Here is a 21653-nt window from a genome sequence, read left to right as displayed (position 1 = left end):
AATATTAATAACCAAAATAGATTTCTCCTTGTCCCATGTTTCAGAACATCCTCTTGGGGAAACTGTAGCACCACAGAGAGGCAGTTTAGCCCCAGACAAATATTAAATGTAGCACCAGAGAAACTAAAGTCATAAGAAAAGCTTATCTCACCTGGTGCTATAGCGCTTAATATATACACACACAAACTCTCTGTTGTCCAAGCTGCTAAGCACCTGTTCGCCCACCACCACGGCTAGGACATGCCCATTTTGCAGCAAGTTTGGTCTCTCAAGATATTACTGAACTCTGGATGTATAGATTACTTTTCATCCTGCTGCATTGAAAGGAACGTTTATGTTGCCATAAACAAGGTGCAGTGGAGAAAATGCTAGCATTACAGCAAGGACATCACTAATCTTTTGACTCAGACTGCAGGAGCATGAATGCTCAGACCACCATCATCTACAAGGAATGTTGCTTACGTTCTCAACAAGGCATGCACGTTTTAACGTATGCATACAGGAGGGTTTACATTCTTCTATATATAAGCATGTATGTGTCTCTGTTTTGCTGCTGGGCCCTTGAACAGCTCCTTCCGTGCAAATCCTTCTTCACGTCGCCCAAAGCACTTCCAACATCTTCCACTTCTTTCTTTATCTCCACTCTTCACAGCTGCTGCTCAGGCTCTGGATTCCCTGTAGGAAAAGGGGAAACAATTTTCTCCAAGGGCACAGGGTTTTCTCCAGCCTAAGAAAGCAAAAGAATTGTGTTTGGGTTTAATTATATTGATGCATTGGTTACAATAAAAGCTTCTTTTAAATTTATGCTTGAACCCTCCTGCTAAATTTACTGACAAGAAGAGGTATATAATTTATGGGGATGCTGGTTTTGTGGTTCAACACAAGAGATGACGCCTTTATCCCTGTGCTACTGCAGGATTTCTGGTGAGCTCTCATTTTGCAAGGCTCGTTCTTTCTGGTGCTCCATCTTCATTTACATCACGTTAACAAAAATGTTAACTTTTAGGGAAGCCATTAATTTTGTTACAGGTAGGCAATGGGGTGCATGGAGTATCGCAGGAGACTGGAAGAACTCGCTCATTCCTGGTTCTGCCACTGATTAGATTTGTGGCCCTGGGCAAACCACTTCCTTCAGTTGCTGCTGTAAAATGAGGGCAGTAATAACTTACTTGCCTCATAGGTGGGCTGCAAGCCTTAATTAATAAAATGCTCAGAGAAAGGCACCTATCTAAGTGCAAATTAGCAGGAGAGGTGCCCAAGGGGCATCTACGATGAAATTCCCATTTCCCACATTTATACCTAGGTTTGTTGATACCAGCATTTGCTGGGGTAGATCCCATCTTTCAGACTGTGCTGTCTAGCTCGCAGAGACTGTGACAATGAGTGATCTTATAAAAACCTCAGTGGAGAAATCTCTGCTGGCCTTCTGGATGAGGTGATTTCACTCGGGTGGGAGAAAGGAGGGGGGAGTAGCTGACTATGCAACTGCATCAGCTATGAAGTCAGAGTGTAATTAGGGCTGGCAAACAGCTTTGGGGCAGATTCTGATCGGCATTACTCTGATGCAAACCCAGAATCACCCCCCTTCCTTCCGTATTACTACCCTGTTTGTGCCAGCGGGAAGGTTACCACGATTCAGCGGCGCTGCCTCTGAGATGAACTGGAACCTCCACTATGAGGAAAGTGGGCAAACTCTGGTACTGCGATGGACCCCGAGCAACCTAGATCGTCTGTGGTTCAGCCTCGTAAGGTTTAACCGTACCTGCTTTATCCCAGTTATTGTCAGCTGCTCCAGTGCTGCTGCGCACAGGATGTGGCAATTACAACCTCTCCCTCCCTCAGTTTACAGTCTTGCTTTCTAGTTTTGAGGAATCTGAAGCAACAGTGAAAATAGCTTGAAGGACTAAAGCCAGAATGAATCATCTAGACTTGAAGCACACTTTCATTTGTCTTGCTGTGATCAAGGCTACCAGCTAGCCACACAGTTTCTATGGCTTCTGTCTCTGCGTGCACAGAGACTTTCACACACACACCCGCTCTCTGGAAGTACTGGAGGTATTTTCAAAAGGTTTTTTGCAAAGCTACTTAGCTTTTTTGGCAGAAGGTAAATAGGAAAGATGTTCACTACTTGAGAAAGTATGAACATGGTGATACTGTACGCAAAAACAGCCAACAGAGGACAGACCAGCAATAAAGAGCTGTCAATAAGTAGCCCAGAGGTTGAAATGCGTCCCTGTTCAGCCTCCTGGCCTGCATGCACGGGAGACAGCCCTTCCTGCAGCCCTGCGCCCCCACGCAGCCTCCCCTTGCACAACTGCACGCTCGGGTCTAGGCCAACGCTGAGCACGGGCAGACAGACAGCACCACGGCTTGCTCTGGACTTGTGAAACGTCACAAGGAGGCGATTCTGGGCACCGGCACTTCCCACACAAGATGTCTTTATAGAGGGATCTTCAAAATTAACCCCACTGGCATTGTTGGGGTGGGAAAGCAGGGCACACTGAGCTGACTGTAGGGTACTGAGAAACAGGGCTGGCGATACAGAGGAAGAACCTGTGATGCGGTTGCTTACACTCGAAGAGGTGAGATATTTACTCGAGTTACACTGGAATAAAGACTTCAGGAGTTGATTAAAGGATTTCCTCCAATGCAAAAACATTTAATCCTTATTTATTATTTCTCCTGTAGTAGCACTTCCAATTGCCAGCTGTGAACCCTTGTCCTCCTGTGCCATCTATGGCCTGCGACAGATCATCCTTGGTGTCATTATATTTTACAAACTGTCTCTCTCTGTCACTTAATGTATAGAAAATCTATAAAAACCTGTAAAAGTTGATAAATCCTAGAGTGTCTTGAAATCCGAGTGATAAATCTGCTCTGGGGCAGGCAAAGAGCTCAGCACAATGTTTACACGTCTCACAAGCCCTATTCTAGGAGCTTAAATGGCTCTTAAGTTTTGCATCAGCCGCGTGCCAGCCTTCTGCATAAAGGTGAATTTCATGGAAAGAATAAAAGAGAACCCCAGAATCCTGGCCTTCAGCCCATCTTTCAATAAAACAATTCTGAATATCCTAGGCTGTGTTAAAGCCATTTCTGGGTGCATATTGGCTGCATTGCCAGTATCTGACTCATTAATGGAATATACTTTGAGCCAAATTCTGATCTCATTTACAGCACCGTAAATCCAGGGCAACCCAATTGACTTCAGTGGAGTTACTCCAAATTTCCCACAATAGGCACTCAGCAGATAGATCAAAATTTGGTACTTCAGGTCTGAAAAAGGCTGAGGAAAGCCAAACTACATCCCATTTGTAATATCGGGGTGGATAGTAAGTTGGAAAGAGCGCCAGCATATCCCCTCTGCAGAGCTGCTGAAAATGTGTTTATTTTACATGTCCTTCGTATAGTGTTGAAACTTTGGGGGGGGATTGTCCACTACTATCAAAATTTTTCATTTACTTATTAAAAAAAGGGATTAGCTGACTTCCTATATGAAAAATGTGGTGTCTATCAAAAACATGGATTGAAGCCATAAAGAAAAAAATCACTTGCTTTGAAATTTTTCATGGGAACCAACATTCCCTTTGGTGATGTATCTCTCTCTTCCTGGTCACTTAGGGAAATGCAGATTCTGCTCAGAAAGTTGCTCTTATTCGTTGCACCTATTAAGCAATAAGGTTGTGAGACGACAAATCATGTTGGCTGATACTTGCAAGGCTATCTCAGCCAGCCTCGACACATCCCACTGCTTTTAATAGATATGGGCATCTCGACTTCTCAATTACTTTGAACTCTCCAGCCTTAAATCCTACAGTTTTATCACACAGCTTGCTAAGCTGGTGTTTACCAAAAAAAAAGCAAGCTGCTCTTCTCTGGGATGCTGAGTCGGATGGGCATGAAATGACTCAGGTAGGGGGTCCCTAGTCTCATCTCAGCATTTCTTTGACTAATCTTTATTCAGAGACAGGACGCAAAGCCATGCTTGGGTACCACCTGCATAAAGCCATAGGAGAATCTGAGCTCATGTCCCCTAAAGCAGTTGGCAAAAGGAGTTCTGCTCACGGCTACCGTGTCAGCATGTAACTTCTTGATTTAAATGGATTACACAGGCAATTCAGTTGGCACATGGTCCACTCCTAATAAACAAAATAACAGTTATTGATATATTTAAAGAAAAAGAAATATTCAGGGGCTTGGATTGCTAAGGGAAGGCTTGAGGCAGGGCCAAAACAAGGCGGTCTCGCTTCCTTCCTCACGCAGCAGCAGGTTAATGAGAAAACAAGGGCTGGGCAAGAGCCCTGTCAAATTCCCAAGCAGCCTGCATCCATGTACACTCACACTTCATTAGCATCTCTGTGGGAGACGGAAGGGTAACTTGGAAGACCAAAAAACAATTAGGAGGGGGTTTGAGAGGTTAGACGAAAGGAGAGTAGAACTACTATGGAAGAACTGGGAAGAATGGTGTGTCAGGGAGAACTTAGCTCAGGAAGATCAAGGAACCCAGACAGGGTAAAGAAATGTTGGGGCTCCAATCCTTCCACACAGAAACGGCCTGCTTGGCCATAGTCCACCTGCGGAAAGAGGCATTTCTGGACTGCTATATATTTTTGAAAACTCTGCTGCTTGTTTATCATGGAAGTTAATGTTGAAGGTTTTCCTTGTGCAATTCAACTGTGAAGGTGGGGCAAGGGTGGGAGGGACCTTTGGCATTTTTGAGTAGGATGCTTGCCACTAGGAAGAGCAGGCTCCTTCTTCCTTAGTAATCCAGGAGGATAAAGAACAGCACTTGCCTCTTTGTGTCAGGGATGCATACGGGGTGCAACACGCTGAATGTTTGTCCTCGTGCAAAACTGCAGCTCGCTGCTGAGGTAGTCGGCTTAGTCCTGCGCTAGCTGTACTGCCTCTGGTCCTTCATTTTCTTTGCACTCCTGCACAGCTCAGTGTGACACTCCAGAAATCTTATCAACCCAGTTTTAATACAGATAATTAACTGCACTGAGACTTTGGACAGAGTGGCTCTGCATGAACCTCGCAGCAAACAGTGGGGGGAATTACTGGCAACACAGTGGGCACAGAACCAGGCTGGTGAAGCTGGCTGGGACAAGTAGGGTTTGATTTTAATACACTGCCACTTCTGAACTAATAGAGCGAAATACAAGTGACATTGTATGCCAAACTGGCACATGACAACTATACTTCATGCCCTGGCTGGGTATTTCAAGGTGATGTCAGATTATATATTATAAAACTGCCATTTGCAAAGCATTCATCCCCAAATCCCAAGCATGGTCCACAGATAAAAGAAGTTGGTCACATGCAGTGGCCCTAATCCTGCTTTCACTGGCATCACCTGGGGGCTGTGAGAGCAGGAGAAGTTCCCTGGTACACAGGATTATTCCCTGGGCTGCACTGTTGTGTAAAGCCACAAGGACCTGAGGGAACAACTACCAACCTTCTTCCTCAGAAACAGTACGTACACTCACGGCAGCCAATGCAAAACGCTATTACCACTTGAAAAAGCAGGAGGGGAACTCAAGTAGTAAGCCAAGCTGAAACTGGCCTTTTCCTCTAACTTCTCTGTTCCTTCTGTGACCACTAGATCACAAGACAAATGCTGACTTTGCAGCACATTTATTAAGTGTACAAGTTACTCTCCTCTTATGAGCTGTTCCATGAAATCCCAAGATCACAAGTGCTCAGAGCCTGGACTTTCCATCTCGTTGCAGAACAATATTATCCCTGCAGAGTGTCTCTGAGGACGGCAGAAAAATACATATTTTGTTCAGAAATACTCTGCTGAGTTAATAAAACACTGCTGTCTTACCACATCTCTAAGTCTAACTGAGCTCACTGCACTATCACTTGGGCTCTGAGATACTGCAGATAATCAGATACCTCCATTGGTGTGAGCAAATTACTATTCAGGAAGAACAGAAAAGATTCTTAATGGCAAAAATAACCCAGAGGTGTAGATGATACATTTAATTATTCTGGGGTTGCATTGTATTTTCATCTGCAGCTTGGTCACTTGCGCCTTAGAAGCTTGCCAGGAGTCGGACAGGTCAGTTCGCTGTGCATAGGGGCAACCAGGAGACTGTTACTATCGTGTTATTCTCTTACATCTGGCCTCTTTATCCCTGAAACTGCTTCACATCACACACAGGATCTTTTCAGAGGCTTACATTTGTATTTGTGTCCACGAAGCCCCAGAGCATTTGGAGGCAGCTCAGCACGTTCTGTCTGCAGCAGCCTTTGAAGCTGCGAGGAAGGACTGTGCATGCTAAAGGAGCTCGCCTCGGTTGTGTTGAGGATAACGCTTTGCTTTGCTATAGTGTCTTTATCAAAGCAATTTATGAGCAACTGGTTATTGTTGGACCTGAAGTGCAGAAAGCCAGATGGAGGTGAGGGCTCCACAGAGTCAACAGCAAGAGATTGGGAAAAAAAAATAGTATCTGCCTAACCAAAGCTATGCAAACCTTCACAAAAACTAAAAATCCAAATGGTTTTGCCCTCGTGGGGTTGCCAGGAAGTCTGGGCTGAGCATGTGCTGGCCATGGGGCCAGTGAACAGGCTCTCTCTGCCAGCCCTTCCCACGTGCCACCTTCTCTACATGGGATGAAGTCCCAGACTGGGCAGGGAGGAATTTCCCTGGGCTTGTTAGAAAGAAAAGGACACTTGAGATATTAGATAAGGGAGATCACTGCAGTCCCCCTTGGATTTCAACTTTTTTTGAGCTCAGAGAGGCAAGCAAGTCAGACGGGTGGGTTTGCTTCCAAACACTAGACTCAAACTTGACACAAACTGATGGGAAGGGAAAGAAGATCTCTAAGCTCTGCTCCTGACCGCGGTCCCACATCTCCAACCCCTGCCCCACACCACTGACACTCTCCGAGGGCTTTGCTGGGCACAGCTCTGCAGACGCCATCCCGGATGATTCTATAGAAATTGAGGCTTTGATTCATCATAAAAACCCAGTTTTGTTCTGTTTTTGTTTTCAAAGAAAGCTTTCCAAAGGTAACCAGCTGAACCTGCTGCCAGACGCAGCCGTTGTGGCTCAGACGGACAGATGACAACAATGCTCCCCCCGTACACCAGCACATACACACACACGCGCAGTGCAAACACACATACCTGCTGGAAAACCCTACTTTTAAACTCTCTTGTAAACCATACTTTTTCCCACGCTATACATATGTATCTAACTGTATCTAACTTCATGCACCTAAAAAGCACGCAAGACATTTTGCAATATAAGACCTGATTCCTGACAGCCAAGGTCTGGCCCAAGGGTTGCAAACAGCCCAGTTAAGCTGAAATTGTATGACGTCAGCCCAGTATTGGTGGCATTTTTCAACTGCTTTATTTTAAGCTCTTGTCTAAACCCTATCCAAGCTGGTGCGATATGAGGGCACGCTGAAAGTTAGACAAGCACTTTCCTGAACAAAGATAGACATTGGGGGACATTCATAGATATAATTTAAAGCACCCAAAATAGGAGCCCTTGCTCTTCGTGTCTGAGGAGAGAAATCCTTGTCCCAAAGAGCACTTCAGAACACCCAAAATCCCTGAGGTGACCTCATGTATGCTCAGTATCCCTGCATGCTCCCAGGGCTGAGGGTGCAGAGCTGTTCCTACCAGCCCAGGAGATGTCACCAGGATGACGAGGGTTACAGGACCAGGTATGTCCCATTTTCCTGCTGCTGGTTTGCTCAGTGGCTCTGGAGCACAGTGGGGACTAGGAACCAGCAATAACTGGGCTTGGACGCTTTTCCCTGGCTGGTGGCTTGGGACCCTCCTTGGGGAAAGCCTCCAGCACTGGGCAAGGCATTATTCAAAACACAGAGCCAGGCACAGCCAGCCAAAGTCCCAGGCTGCCCCGCTGGATGGTCCTGTGGGGACATCCCACCACCCAGGGACCTTAGTGATGGGTACCCCACAGCACCCGTGGGTCTGAAGCCCAGCGGGGGGGGATGGCAGGACACAGGGGAAGTTCCTCCACTCACAAGAGGGCTGGAGGCTTGGCAGGCACGGGTGTGCGGGGCAAGCATCCTCCATCTCCCAGGGCCAGCAGTTGGGGTGATGCGGGACCTGCTCCAATCCCCCCGAGCCACCCTGCGCTGCTGCCACTGCCGCTGGCCCACGGGGGCCACAGGCTCACTCAGCGCAAGCATGGAGCTGAAACTGCCCCATGAGAGCACAAATGACCCGAGTGGAGGGGAGGCAGAGCACTGGAAGCCGTGAAACTTTGGGGAAGGGGAAAGGGGGTGTTTGGGGAGTCCTGGGAAAAGGGAAGTTGCAGAGGAGAGGAGAGGAGAGGCGAGGCGAGGAGAGGAGAGAACAGGACAGGACAGGACAGGACAGGTCGGTGCGATCTGGCAGCGTCGGTACCCGCAGCGCGAGGCTCCGTGCGCTGCCGCTGCCGCGATCAGCCGCCGCAGCCCGGCGAGCAGGCGGGTACCGCGGACAGCGCGCTCCGCCGGGCCGGGCCCCCCCGCCGGACCCGGGCCGTACCGAGCCGGGCCCCCGGGACGGACCCTGCCGCGGCGTACCGCCCCATGCCGAGCCGGGCCATAGCATGCCGGGCCGCGGCGCACCGTGCTGTACCGACCCCTGCCCTGCCGTGCCGCACCGGGCGGTACCGCAGCCTGCTGCGCCGGACCACGCCGTCCCGTAACCCGACGGCCGCCCAGCCGGCCCCGTCCCCGCCGCCGCCTCGCCCGCTCCCCGTCCCCCGGCGCGGTGCCGACCTGTTGCGCGTCCCGCCTGCTCCCCGCTCCGGCCAGCGCCCCTCTCGCCTAGAGGCTCCTCCTGCGGATCAGCCAGGCCAGCGCGGCCGCGGGCGTGAGGGCGCACAGCAGGCACACCACGGCGGCCAGGCGGCGGCCGGCCGAGGGGCCGCGGCCCCGCGCCTTGCGCCGCGCCGCCCGCTGCTCCAGCTCATCGCCCAGGCGGCGCAGGCGGGCGGCGACCAGGCGGGCGGCGGCCGAGGGCCGGGCGGCGCGGCCGGGGCTGCAGGGGCAGGGCGCGGGGGGGCCGCCGTGCAGCGCGCAGGGGCACATGGCTGCGCCGCCGCTCGCCGCCGAGTGCCGCGGCGTGTGCGGGCGGGCGGGCGGGCGGGCCGGGGCGGCGGCGGGCGGGGGACGGGGGGGTTACATCATCCCCCGCGGGGCGGCGCTCGGCCGCGGGGAGCGGGCGGGGGGGACGGGGACAGCGGGAGCGGGGGGGCGGTGCGGGGGGGACAGAGTGTGGGATGGAGGGGCCAGAGGGGGGGTGGAGGGGGAGTGGGGGAATTGAGGGGCAGTGTGGGATGGGGGGACTTGGGGGGAATGGAGGGGACAGTGTTTGTGTGGTGGGGCATTTTGTTATCTAGGGAGGGTGTGGGAGTTTGATGGGACAGCATAGGGATGGAGGGGACAGTGTGGGGATGCAGGTGACAGTGTAGGATGGAGGGGACAGTGTGGGGATGCCAGTGACACTGTGGGATGGGGGGACAGTGTGGGGATGCAGGTGACAGTGTGGGATGGAGGGGACAGTGTGGGGATGCAGGTGACAGTGTGGGATGGGGGGACAGTGTGGGGATGCCAGTGACACTGTGGGATGGGGGGACAGTGTGGGGATGCAGGTGACAGTGTGGGATGGAGGGGACAGTGTGGGGATGCAGGTGACAGTGTGGGATGGAGGGGACAGTGTGGGATGGAGGGACAGTGTGGGGATGCCGGTGACAGTGTGGGGATGTAGGTGACAGTGTGGGGATCCCAGTGACAGTGTGGGATGGGGGGACAGCGTAGGTATGATGGTGACAGTGTGGGATGAGGGGGACAGTGTGGGGATGCCGGTGACAATGTGGGATGGAGGGACAGTATGGGGATGCTGGTGACAGCGTGGGGATGCAGGAGACAGTATGTGATGGAGGGCACACTGTGGGGATGCAGGTGACAGTGTGGGATGGAGGGGACAGTGTGGGATGGGGGGACAGTGTGGGGATGCAGGGGACAGTGTGGGGATGGAGGGGACAGTGTGGGGATGCAGGGGACAGTGTGGGGATGGAGGGGACAGTGTGGGGATGGAGGGGACAGTGTGGGGATGCAGGGGACAGTGTGGGGATGGAGGGACAGTGTGGGGATGGAGGGGACAGTGTGGGATGGAGGGACAGTGTGGAGATGCAGGGGGACAGTGAGGGTATTACATAGAGCTGGAGGGGATTTCATCACCCAAATCATTACTGATTCTGATCACATTTTGGGTGGCCAGGCAGGAGTGCACAGCCCCCAGGCACTGACCTAGGGGGATGCAAAGCCCCCTCCCCAGCTGTCAGTGCGCAGGAGCAGGGCTGGGACCCCCCAGGCAGGACTCCCCATCACACATCAGCCCTGGGATGGCAGCGGGGGCTCCCTGCAGCTCCCTGTGGGGCAGGAATCACCCCAAATTGGCCCATTTCTTTTCCGCCTGGCAGGGAGGCTGCTGCCACAGATCACCCTGGTATTGCAAAGTGTTCTGAGGAGACCCTCCTGGGGCTCACCTTCCTCCCAAGCCGTCTATGCTCCCTGGGTAGCCCTGCATCCTGCTACAGGGGAAGCTCCTGCTCTGCAGCCCCTCTGTTTGCAGGGCTCACCACGGTCAGCGTATGCACCCTGGGCAGATCCTCCTTCAAGTTCAAATGATTGTTTTGTAGGGGAAACAAATCTTTTGTGGGGTTTCTACATACAGGAATTCCTCCTCAAAATGAGGTAGTTCAGGTTTTTCCTGGAATCCAAAATGCCTGTTTGTGTTCATTAAGTTGGGTTTTATAAACCACATGGGCAGCAACAAGCTGCAAAGGAGAAAGACCAGCAAGTGGCCACTGAGGATGCTGAATGGCAGCAGCTGGAGGTGGACGCGAGGGTGGAGGTACATTGGCATAAGCTGCTGCTGAGAGCAAGGGCCGCGTGTTTTAGCGTGTTCACCACTGCCCAGCGAGGACCAGCTGTTTGACTTAAACGTGGACAAGTATCGCTTACCTGTTTTATTTTCACGAGCGCTCCATGAAAGTTATGCTGAAGACTTGAATACTTGCGGCCGTTCCACTCCTCTGGGCAGCTGGACTGGCTGAAGCAATAGTAGGTCCATGGCCGTGTTTCAGCGGTTGGGTTTAGCCACCGTTTGAAATGCAACCTTTAAGCAACAAGGTGGGTTGATACTGGAGAGGCGCGGAGCAAAGGTCGTCTCCTCCCAAAGCACCATGAAAGCAGCAGCTCTCGGGCTGCAGTGGCTGCAGAAGGAGGCAAGCGTGATTCAGGGCGCGCTGAGCAGCGCAGCACGTCTTCCACAGGAGGTGTGATGGACACGGTGTGGGGCAGGACCGCCCCTGCCCACAGGTTCCGGTTCAGACTTGGCCAACAAAATGGATGGAAGAAATGGGCCAACCTGGGTCACCCAGTGGCAGAGCCACACACCTCGGTGCCTCCTCCATGGGCAACGGCCCGCTTGGTGGTGTCTCTTCTGCTTTGCTGGAAGCGGTGTTTCCCCCGTGGGGCCACACGGGGGGCCCTGGCTGGGAGGCAGCTGTGGGCTTCTTCCCAGCAAAGCCCTGGCCCAGGGCCCCCGCACAGGGCACTGCCCTCGCCCCGGCCCTCGCTCGGCCGCTAGCGGCTTTCCAAGGCTGGGCCACGGCCACCGGGCCAGCAGGCCCCTAGGCCTCCAGCCCGCTCCTCGTGTGCTCGACGGGCGCGGGCAGCCCCAGCACTCGCACCCGCCCCGGGCCCACAAAATGGCGGCCGCCGGACCCTGTCAGCCGGGCCCCGGCCCGCCCCGGCGGCTGTAGGAACCTTCGCGCGGCGGAACGCGCGGGCGCGGGGGGCGGTTTCCGGGCCGGGCCGGCGAGAGGCTGGGCCGGGCCCGGCCCCGCCGCCATGGCCGAGGGCTCGGCGGAGCTGGAGCTGTTCCGCCGCCGCTGGCAGGAGGAGCTGGCGGGGGGCGCGAAGCGGCGGCGGCGGGAGGCGGCAGCGGAGCCCGCGGCGGGTCCGGAGAGCCGCCGCAGCGCGGAGCCGAGCGAGCCGGGCTACCTGGCGCTGGCCCGCGGCCTGCTGGACGGCGGCGCCCCGCCCGCCCCGGCCTGCCGCAGCCCGTCGCCCGCCCGCCCCGCCGAGGAGCCCGCGGGGGACGGAGGCGGCGACGGCGACGACCTGCTGGGGCAGCTCATCCGGGACCTGGTAGGGCTGCGCGGACGCGGGGCCGGGCCCCGCCTGTGGCGGCCCTGGCGCTCTGCCTCGGGGTGGAGGCCGGGGCGAGGCGTGGAAGGCTCCGCGGGTGGGGGTTGTGGAGGGCTATAGCGGGGGTCGCGGCGGGGCCGCTCTAACGGGAGCGGAGCGGTGGGGTGGGAACGGGGGACGCTGAGTTTTGGATTCCTGTGCGCTTGTTTATAACCAGTTTCTGAATATATTTTCTCTTACAAGGTTTTACTCCTCCAAATTCTACTTTTCTTCCTATGAGATGTTTTGGGTTCTTTCCCTTAAAAAAGATGATGTTGCTTATTCAGGCTGTTTGATGCAGGTACAGTAATTAAGGCTATCCTGCCTTGTGGCACAGCAGTGTAGTAAGAAAACAAGTATTAATTCTTTAAATAAAGGAGTTAATTTGGAAATAGTTTTAAATACAGTTCTGAACCAGATAAAAGTTTTTTTGTAAGTCCTCTAAATGCAATAGAGATTTTATTTACAGCGTAGAAAAACTAGGGGGGAAACCCATTTTCTTGCTTCTCACTAACCTAACTGTGACTAATTACTCTTTGCTTAAAAAAATTAAAAGGGACAGATTAAATTTTTGTCTGCAAGGCACAAATTAATCCATTTACAGAATTAGTGCTCCATTAGCACACAGGAGCCCAAATCTGTCTCAGAGGGAATAGTAGTATTTGAGTTTTGGATTCATTCCAGTAGACTTTTAGACAGGCTGGTGCTGACTTAACAATACCGCTTCGTTTGCAGCGGTGAGCACTGTGCTAAAGACAAGTGGCGTGAATTTTGGGGATATAGGAAGGGAAGACCTGGATCTGTCTCTAATGTTGAGATTGCATTAGAATGGAATTAGTATGAGCGGTTGCTTGTGCTTTGTCGCAAGCTCGTGCTTATAGTTTGACTGTAAATACTCTTGTAGGTTAGTTTAAAAAAAAACTGTATAGCAGTTTTTTCTTTTTTTTTCTTTTTTTCTTCCCCCCCCTTTTTCATGAGTGAGCTGTCAGTCTTGACTGTTGTGTCTGTACTGGTCTGTTTGTAGGCAGCCTGTCCTTCCGATGATGTCTTTGGGTACATGCAGACAGAGCAGGTTCTGCTGGTTGGATGTGAGTCAACTCCAATTTGGAAGCAATATATTCATAGTGGTGCTGTGCCTGAGCTCATAAGCCTAGAGCTAATAAGCCTTGCCGAATGGCTCGTCTTATTTGTTTGGGCAGCGCGTTGCTCTAAAAGTGGTTATGCGGCTCCTGGATCTGAGCTGGTTCACATCTGGCCAGCTTGGGGTCTGTCTGCATGTGGCCGTGGAGATGTGCTCTCAGAGGTCCTTTTATTTTTTTCCTTTTTTTTTTTTCTGCTGTCCGTTTTGGAAATAGATGCAGTTTAAATCACATGAAAGCAAACAATCTTCTTGCAAATCCACAGCAGGGAGTGGAGCCAGTGGTACTCACAGAGAGGGCATGGAGGGGGAAAGGAAAGGAAAAGGAGCTGTTTGTGCAGGAAAATTGTGGACAAGGAGGGAGGAGAGCAGGAAGGGTGGCTGCAGGTCTAGTTTAAGTAACTTTAGAACAAGTGTGATGCTCCAGTGTTTATAGACTGGTGCTGTCTTGCTAAAAAGGCCTAGTGGGAACACTGCCCATCTTTGTGCTGTCTAAACACTTTTATCTCGTGTGGAATACCATTTGCATTAAAAACGTCCATGCAACCGTATTATATAATGGTTTTACTGTGTAACTGTACGTTAAAATAAACCCAGCATTGCCTGTTTTGCTACTTCATTGGTCCAGGTTGCACTGGAGTAACTGTAGAAGAGACCTACTAAGAAACAAAAGTGATCAGGGCTAGAGGAGTGCTAAGAGGCAGGGGATGATCCTGATTTGGGGTCTGCCTGTCTTTCTGATAGCAAAAAATGGAGATAGGTTTTAGTGCAGTGATACTGAGCAGCTGGTTTTGTGCATGGGGTTTGATGGAGAGCGATCAGATGTTCGGGAGCACCCTGGGGGGGTACAGAAACCAGGAAAAAACACTAGAGAGCCAAACTTCAAAATGGGTGACATACAAATGGTTAGAACGGGCTGACTTTGCTCTCTCTATATTATATAGTATAAAAAAATTGGAATCTCCAGGCATAAATGAGAGAGAGGGCAAGTCTTGATGCAGTAACTTCAGGAAGAAGATTTAATAATCATGTAGTTAAACAACCAAAAAACCCTCTAGGAAAAACGTATGTGCTGCATTTAGCTGTTAGATAAAAGTGATGGATTTTTTGGTTTTAAAATGTTTTTGTGATACTCAATTGGTTGAAGCAGCAACTCTTTCAACACATTTCTTATTAAAAAGAAATTGATGTTACTGATGAAAGACAAACCGAACTGTAACGTATTCTCCATTCAGTTTTATATCAAAATATTATTCCATCATCTGTGTTTGAACTCTTGTAAGTGAAATTAATAGTGGGCATATGTCTTCAAAGTTCTTACTTGTTTGGTCGTCTTGATGCTGAAACCGTAGAGAAACTTTTTACTAGAACTTGTGTCTTGCCTTTCTGTGCCATCTGACTATAGATAAACCTTACAGTTCTCCTCAATTTGCTTTTTAGCTCCACTTAGCTATGTAATATTCCTTACCTGATAAGACCCAGGGAGAACAAAGAGTAGCTCAGGTACCTTCATGCCCACGTGGTCAGTCTAATCTTGTGCTGTTACGGGAGGGACAGGCAGAATTACTTCTGCCTTTTTTATGGAACTGTGGTGGCACTGAGGATACGACGTTGTTTCTTAGTACTGTGGTAACTTTTGCTACTATCAGGCTGTGCCTTAAAGAAGCCTAACAACGATTTTCTTTTTTTTTCTTTTCAGAATGAAATAAATGAGGTTCCTTTCTTCGATATCCAGCTGCCTTATGAACTGGCATTGAAGATATTTCACTACCTGGGCAAGACTGAATTGGGAAGGTGTGCTCAGGTAAGTGCTGCTGACAGTTTGCTTCTCTGATACCACATAAAATTGGCAGAAGTATTCAAGAAACAGTCAGGCACCTTGATGCAGGGAAGATATGTGGTAGTCCTAGTAGCTCAGCTGACAGTGCTTTTACTTACAGGAAATAGTTCCAAAGCTGAATATTGAAAAAATAATAGTAAATGAGCTGGATTTATAGCTTGCAGTTGAGTAGAGCTAAATAAAACATTTGTGGCTTGGACATAAGTGAAGCCTTCAAATTTAAAATAAATGCTTGCAAGGATCTTTTGATTCAAGTGAATGTATTTAGCAACAAATAAGCGTCTTGCTGCAATGTTTAGAACTCGGTACTTTACAGTGCTAAGGGCATGGCAAGAAAGCTGTTCCCCCCCACTTTTCAGCGTGTGACTTGAACCATAGAAATTGGAGTACTAACTTTTTGTCTGTAGTGATTTCATGTGAGGCTAAATTCTTAAATGACACTGATTTCCCACGCGCGCCCTCCCCCCCTGCCAAGGGGTTTTATTTTTCTTTGGTGATGTTTAAGTTAATGCTTTCACCAGTCTATGCTCAGGCATGGTCCATAATTTATGTGTAGTTGTACACTGCCTGCCTCTTCAAGTAGCTTTACTGACTTAAACACACACACACTTGGCTATACTTAGGACTGTTCATCCCACACTATTGAGCCTCTTTGTCTCCTTTCTTTACACATGGCAAGATGAACCTCCTCTCTGAATGAGTCTCCAAAGCAAACTTAATTGGCAAGTGCTGATTACCCTGTGAGGCAGAGTAGAATATTGTGGATATTCACTGCCAGCTTCTCCCATGGCCGCTATTTAGTGTTTCGGGCTGGTGTTCATTGAACTCTTACATACAAAGGACATCTTGCAACTTCACAAAAATCCAACCAAAACCATTCTTTGTGTTACACTTGAACCATGCCCTGGACTGTTTGTCAGAGAAAGAAATGTTAACATGTAAAAATTGAAAAGTGACAGACAGGGTATAGCTTTGTTGAGGATGGTAAACTAGACACAAGTGTTATCCAAATGGTACATGCATTGAAATGAAATTGGGCTTCCAATGTTCAGTATGAGCAAGTCATAGTGTTAAATAGCTACAGGTGGTTATTGCTTAAATCTTTGACTTGCTAATGCCTTTTAGGAACAAGGACTGTTAGAAGAAAAATAATTCCTCTTGCAGGGCTTCTGTTGCAGAGGAAAAAAATTTTCTAGGATTATTTTTTGGTGCTGTCCAGGAGGCTGAAGCTTTCAGATACACTGGAATTTCTGTCATCTGAAGTAGAGATATACGATTAGTAAAGGCTGCATCCCATGAAATGGAGGAGGATTGCATTTTTGAAGTGGATTACTTTAAGGTTATTCTTTCTCTTTTTTTTTTTCTTAGGCATCAGTTTACCTCATGGCATACTAAAAAGATTGGCTGATGAAGGGCTGTTCCTTTTCTCTGCGCTTGGGCTGCATTTGATTTCTCTCTCTCTTGCTTTGGTTTTTAACTTGAACCTGTTCTCATAAGACATGTTTAACACTGAGAAAATTTTCCACATTTCTCATTCGTCTTCTAAGACTGAGTCAGTTGATCCTACGTGGCAGCTGACAGGTAGCTGAGCAAATGCCCAGTGTTTTACAAGGCTTTCCGAATGAGATGAATATCCAATGCTTTTAGGGCAGAACCGGCTTCTTTTTAAGTGTTCAAATAAAAAGCAAAGCAATAAAAATAAATACCATTTTCATTTTTCTCTTGGTGATTTTGTTTTTTCAGGGGGGAAGCCCTCCTCTGTTAAATGGAAAGCCCTGCTGCTTTACGCTGTTATCGTAGAAAGGTTTTTTTTATTAAGGCGCCTTGGGATTTTAGTGAAATTGGGCCAGTTAGTGGAATTGGCATCATGAACTACGTGAGTGCCTTTGGAGAAAACCTGTTTGCTTAGTTCTTTATGCCAAATTGGTAACCAACTAACAGTAAAGTAGCCTGACTGCGGAGCCTCTTTGAGATTTAATCACACTACAGACCGCTCTGGAGAACTTTAATTTCACCCTGATATTTCCCCCTCCCCCTCTTCCCCACAGCTTTTCTTTGATTTTTGGAATTAGTACTATAAACCACAAACTATCCGTATGGCACTTGAAATACGAAAGCCATGTGCAGCATGTAAATTCATGGTGTCATCAGTTCCTGAGCTCTGGTGGGTTCGCAGTAGTTGTGCGATATTCAGTAGCATGCGATATCCAGCAGATGAGTCCCTGTTGATATCCCATGTTTATAATTCAAGGAGAAAGGTATCCAGGACTTAATGTGTCAGCAGAACAGTGCAGAGTAGTGGCAAAATTTTCCCTCTGCTTTGTGCCAGCCTTATGAGCACCTTTTGACTCCGTTCTGACCATTGAAAGAAATATCTATGCTATGAGTGACTCTCTTCTGACTTCTGTGATGGGCGGGTTTGAGAACAGTCAATCCTTCTTCCTGGTGGTGATGTAGAGGGAAAAGCAAAACAATCGCTTGGGACACCACAAGTATGACAAATCAAAATGCATCAGAAGTTCTTGTGTTATTGGGGCTGATATCGCAGATACCAGCAATTAACTTCACTTGTGGCCTGAGGACCTGGCCTTTAAACTGTCAGCTTTGTGGTAAGGTGATGTGTCTAATCTATGAACTTCTCCATATACTTACAGTTGTTACTGTTTTCCAGTAAATACCAGAGATTGCATAAATTGCATTTTGTGTGAAATGCTTCTCGACAGTATGTACTGAATTTTGGCAATGCTAAGGCGGTTTTATTTCTGAACGGATCAGTGGGAAATTGCCTTGAACTGTTAGCGTTTTCATCTGAGAGATGGTTTAGAAATGTTTACCAACACAACAATTGTGTATGTATCTGGGACAAGGGAGACTGTTTCTAGGAATCTAAGAATGAATTGTCTTGCATAAATCGAGAATTTCAGATGCTTGCCTCTAGAGCTTCTGGAATTGTCAAACTGTTAGGCTTTTAGTGTTTAGACATTTAAAAAAAAAAATCTCATGTATTTTTTGAGCATACTTTTGCATCAAGGTTGTATATGGGTAAAAGTAATCATCCATCCTCCTCAGAGTTTAGAGAGAGAGCAGAGAAATGGATGGATAAGGATATCCTGGGCTCAGGATGAGAGTTAAAATAACATTATGGCTGTGAATTGAAAATATGAGCAGCTTCCACCTGGTAAATGTGCATCTGAGTGGCTTTGGACTAAATACTATTTGGCTCTACGTATTGTACTGAATTGAAAGTCCAGATATTTCTAATTGAGGCCCCTGGCTTCAGCGAATGAACCTTGAATATGTCTTTGTGTGACTAGGGAAGAAAATAAACCTAATGAAACAAAGACAGTTATCAGATGGAGAGGGATGAATAAACCTTCATTAGGATTTGAGCCAGTTGATTTAGACAGGATTAGAAGAAATTTAGAATTTGATGGAAGAGGTGGGGTTTTTTAGGTTTTTTCCCTGGAAAAAAAGAATCCCCCAAAGGCAAAACGAAATAGCAAAGCCTATGTCAGCAAAAGCCTTTGAAGAAAGAACATTATTACTTGCTGAACTGTAAGATATAAAACTGTTCCTGTGTGGAGCTCAGGGGAAACCAAAGTTTCTTTGCTGAGAACAGTTGAGAACTGTAGTAAAAAGATAATAGGAACACTACAGACAAAATTAAATTGGGGTCTCTAAATCTATAAAAAACTCTGTAAGATGTTGTCATTGATCGTTGTTGGAGTTTCTGCGTAGTGTAGATTTGGAAATAATTATGTTCGTAGTTTAATAAGAGCTTTGCACGTCTCAGCTACTCTCCAACAAGCAGAATGTATGGGTGCTTATAAATAAAGCTGTAATGCTCTGGCTTTCGGGGCCTCACCTGAAACTCTAAGTCAAGCAGATCTAATAAAGCTGACTTCAAGCCAATGGCTGGTTTTAATGCGGCAGCTCACAGTGGTGCTGTAAAGTGAAATGCTTGAGACACTTTTATTAGAGATTTCTTGCAGCTGAGGCTCACTCAGTGGGGCTTTTACAAGGGATTGTCATGCCAGTTTTGGTGCATTAAGAAAAGGCTGCGTTAGGGACCCTTTGGAAATTCATGCTTGTAAAGCAGCAGGATTCAATGTAATTTGATTTAAAAAAATCATAATAGGATAGGATCTTTATTCCCCTTGAATGTTTGTTCCTGAGAGTTGAAAAGGCAGTCTAAATTTTATGTAGTTCCCCCCTCTTTTTTTTTTTTTTTTTTTACTGTCTTTATAAAATGCTTTTAAGACCTTGAAACCAGAAAGGTCTGTGCAACATTGTCTGTTTTGGCAAACTCCAAAGGTGTGTGTGTTTTCTTTTTTTTTTTTTTTAATCTTTTAAAAGCAAGGCAAAAGTTGGCCTAGTTTGGCTTTGTTTACTTCTGCTTGTGCGTTAGCCTGTCCCCTCAATGTCAGCAAAAACGGGCTGCTGTTACGGGAGAGGGGCAGAGGTGCCGTTACTGTTGACTGGGCTTGGCCGGGGTGCTCAACTCCTGCAGAACAGCTGCTTTTTTTGTGTGTCAGCAAAAAGCTGGGTGTTTTGTTTCTTTGTTTTTTTTTATTTTGAGCAATAATATATGGATTTATATTACTTTAAAATCAAATTGAGAGCAAATTCCCCACTAAACTGTAACGGTTTGAAATTTGGATTGCCTTTTTTTTTTTTTTTTTGCTTTTGAATTTCCTGAGTGTGTCCCTATAGGGACAGGAACATTAAGCACTGCTTTTTTATTACAGGATGATGTATAATGCTAGAGAAAACTCAGTGCTGTTTCTGTCATTTGTAAGGCAGTTACAATTGCCCTATCCAGGTTGCTTTCTTTGTCTGATGATGGAAGGGGATTGTATGTCTGCTGGTTTGAATTGAGGTCTTTTGGTGAATAACTAGAATATTAGCTCTGTTCAACCTGGATATTCCTGTTTGAGAGCTGCTCTTATATATAGGTATCAAATCTTAAAAACATGCAGGTTACTCTGTCCACCCCCCTTTTTTCTCTCATATTAAACTTCTCCCCCCCCGCCCCTTGGAAGAAACAGGTCATGAGAGATTTCTTACGATGCAATTCTTGATTCCTAGTGGGATGTTGGTTTTTGAGAGCAGTAACAATGTATGTGTGTCTTTATAGCAAGACCAACAGGCAACACAACGTAAATAAGATGGCTAGAAGCTTTGTCAAGTTTTCAAGGGGAGATCTGTGCTGTTCACTGCAGAGCATACTGTCCCACTGCTTGGGGACTACATAGTATGCAAGGAGGTTTGGTACCATGTGTGTAAGATGGTTTTGCACTTACTGTGACCCAAGGAGGCCTGTAAGACACAGGATCGTGTTGATGGGGGCTTTCTGGACCTTGGCTGCCATCTCCCTGCGATGTTGTGGGTGTTTTGCTTGGGCTGACTAGTCAGTCTTGGCCTGATGCTGCATTGAATACGGCAGACTAAGGCACGCTCTTCCAAATCATCACATGTAAAATTTTACAGATCACGTTACAAACTCTGAGATCGCTTGCTTTATTTAAGGGGGGTGTGTTGTTTTCCTAACCTCTCTGTAAGCCTCACGGCACCCTTCGTTGCTCCAATGGCTTGTGTTCTGCAGGGACTTCTTGCAAATCGGTACCAGCCAAAAGGATTTCATACTTTTAGTATACCTCATGATATATAATTTTGTGAAGCTATACTTAGTGTTTGAAAGCTGTGGTTTTAAGAAGTCTAAAGCAAGGTGTGCATGATAATGATAAAATACAAAGGAGATTAATCTTAATCTTAAAATACAAAGGAGATTAATCTTATAAAATAGAGAACAAGTAATAGTTCATCTTTCCCCCCGCTGTGCCATGTTGTATCTGTGTGTAAATGTGGAACGCATGGCAAGTAAACATGAAGATGTGGTCCTGTGAGAGTTTGTGTCAATGGGAGACCTGGATTCTTGGTGTAATCTTGGGACTGAAAGAGATGTTAGATGCTTAGTTGTAAGTTGCTAAAAATGATGTCAGTCTGAGAAGGTTTTTTCAATTTTTGGAAACAGCGTACAGTTGATTGCTGCTTTCACCGGTAGCAGTTTTCATTGGTTACATCTGTTTTTTTTAAATTAAGAATTACAGAGAACAAATGCTACTTAAGTTGCCTCTTACCTCTTGAATCTTTAATTCGAAGCCCACAATTGATTATGATGAAGCTGTTCTCTCTGAAATGGACAGCAACTTGAGGCTACTTGAAAAACTTAATAATTCATTCCTATTTATGCATACTGTAATACAATAGGTTATAAATCACTAATGTCATATACCTAATCAAGCATTGTCAGTAGGACTTTAGAGATATGGTGGTGTGATCTGAGAGGTTTTCTTAGCTACAAATATGAAAATAAATTCATATTTTTGCTCTAAACTTACAATGCTGTCTTAATTGTTTTCTTGCTTCTTTTTCCTTCAAAATTTTC

The 21653-nt window shown here is 47.6% G+C and overlaps 2 protein-coding genes across 6 annotated transcripts in view; one reads left to right on the top strand and one right to left on the bottom strand.

Moving 5' to 3' along the window:
• Positions 1 to 8795: 8795 nt before the first annotated feature.
• On the bottom strand, positions 8796 to 9059 carry HRK (harakiri, BCL2 interacting protein). Its single transcript, XM_075167113.1, has one exon. It carries the CDS (start codon positions 9057 to 9059, stop codon positions 8796 to 8798), a length of 264 nt encoding a protein of 87 aa, XP_075023214.1.
• A 2790-nt stretch (positions 9060 to 11849) lies between these two features.
• The window catches only part of FBXW8 (F-box and WD repeat domain containing 8), a 52468-nt gene continuing 42664 nt past the window's right edge, over positions 11850 to 21653 (top strand). Inside the window, exons 1-2 of one of the 5 annotated variants that reach the window (XR_012676385.1) lie at positions 11850 to 12188; positions 15065 to 15169. Coding sequence is in view for 4 of the 5 variants with exons in the window: in XM_075167244.1 (XP_075023345.1) it covers positions 11889 to 12188; positions 15065 to 15169 (405 nt within the window). In the remaining variant the exon portion in view is untranslated. Of the gene's footprint in view, positions 12189 to 13255; positions 13316 to 15064; positions 15170 to 21653 lie in introns of those variants that run through there. The other 4 variants (XM_075167244.1, XM_075167243.1, XM_075167242.1 and 1 more) reach the window with 4 other exon arrangements.

The sequence above is a fragment of the Calonectris borealis genome, chromosome 18, assembly GCF_964195595.1.
Source record: "Calonectris borealis chromosome 18, bCalBor7.hap1.2, whole genome shotgun sequence".
NCBI classification, from domain to species: Eukaryota; Metazoa; Chordata; class Aves; order Procellariiformes; family Procellariidae; genus Calonectris; species Calonectris borealis.
The sequence above is the reverse complement of the archived record's forward strand: the minus strand, read 5'-3'. Positions and strand labels throughout refer to the sequence as shown.

What these genes read in the sequence shown, in the direction of transcription:
- HRK (XM_075167113.1), bottom strand. Translation starts at nt 9,059, where the DNA reads ATGTGCCCCTGCGCGCTGCACGGCGGCCCCCCCGCGCCCTGCCCCTGC.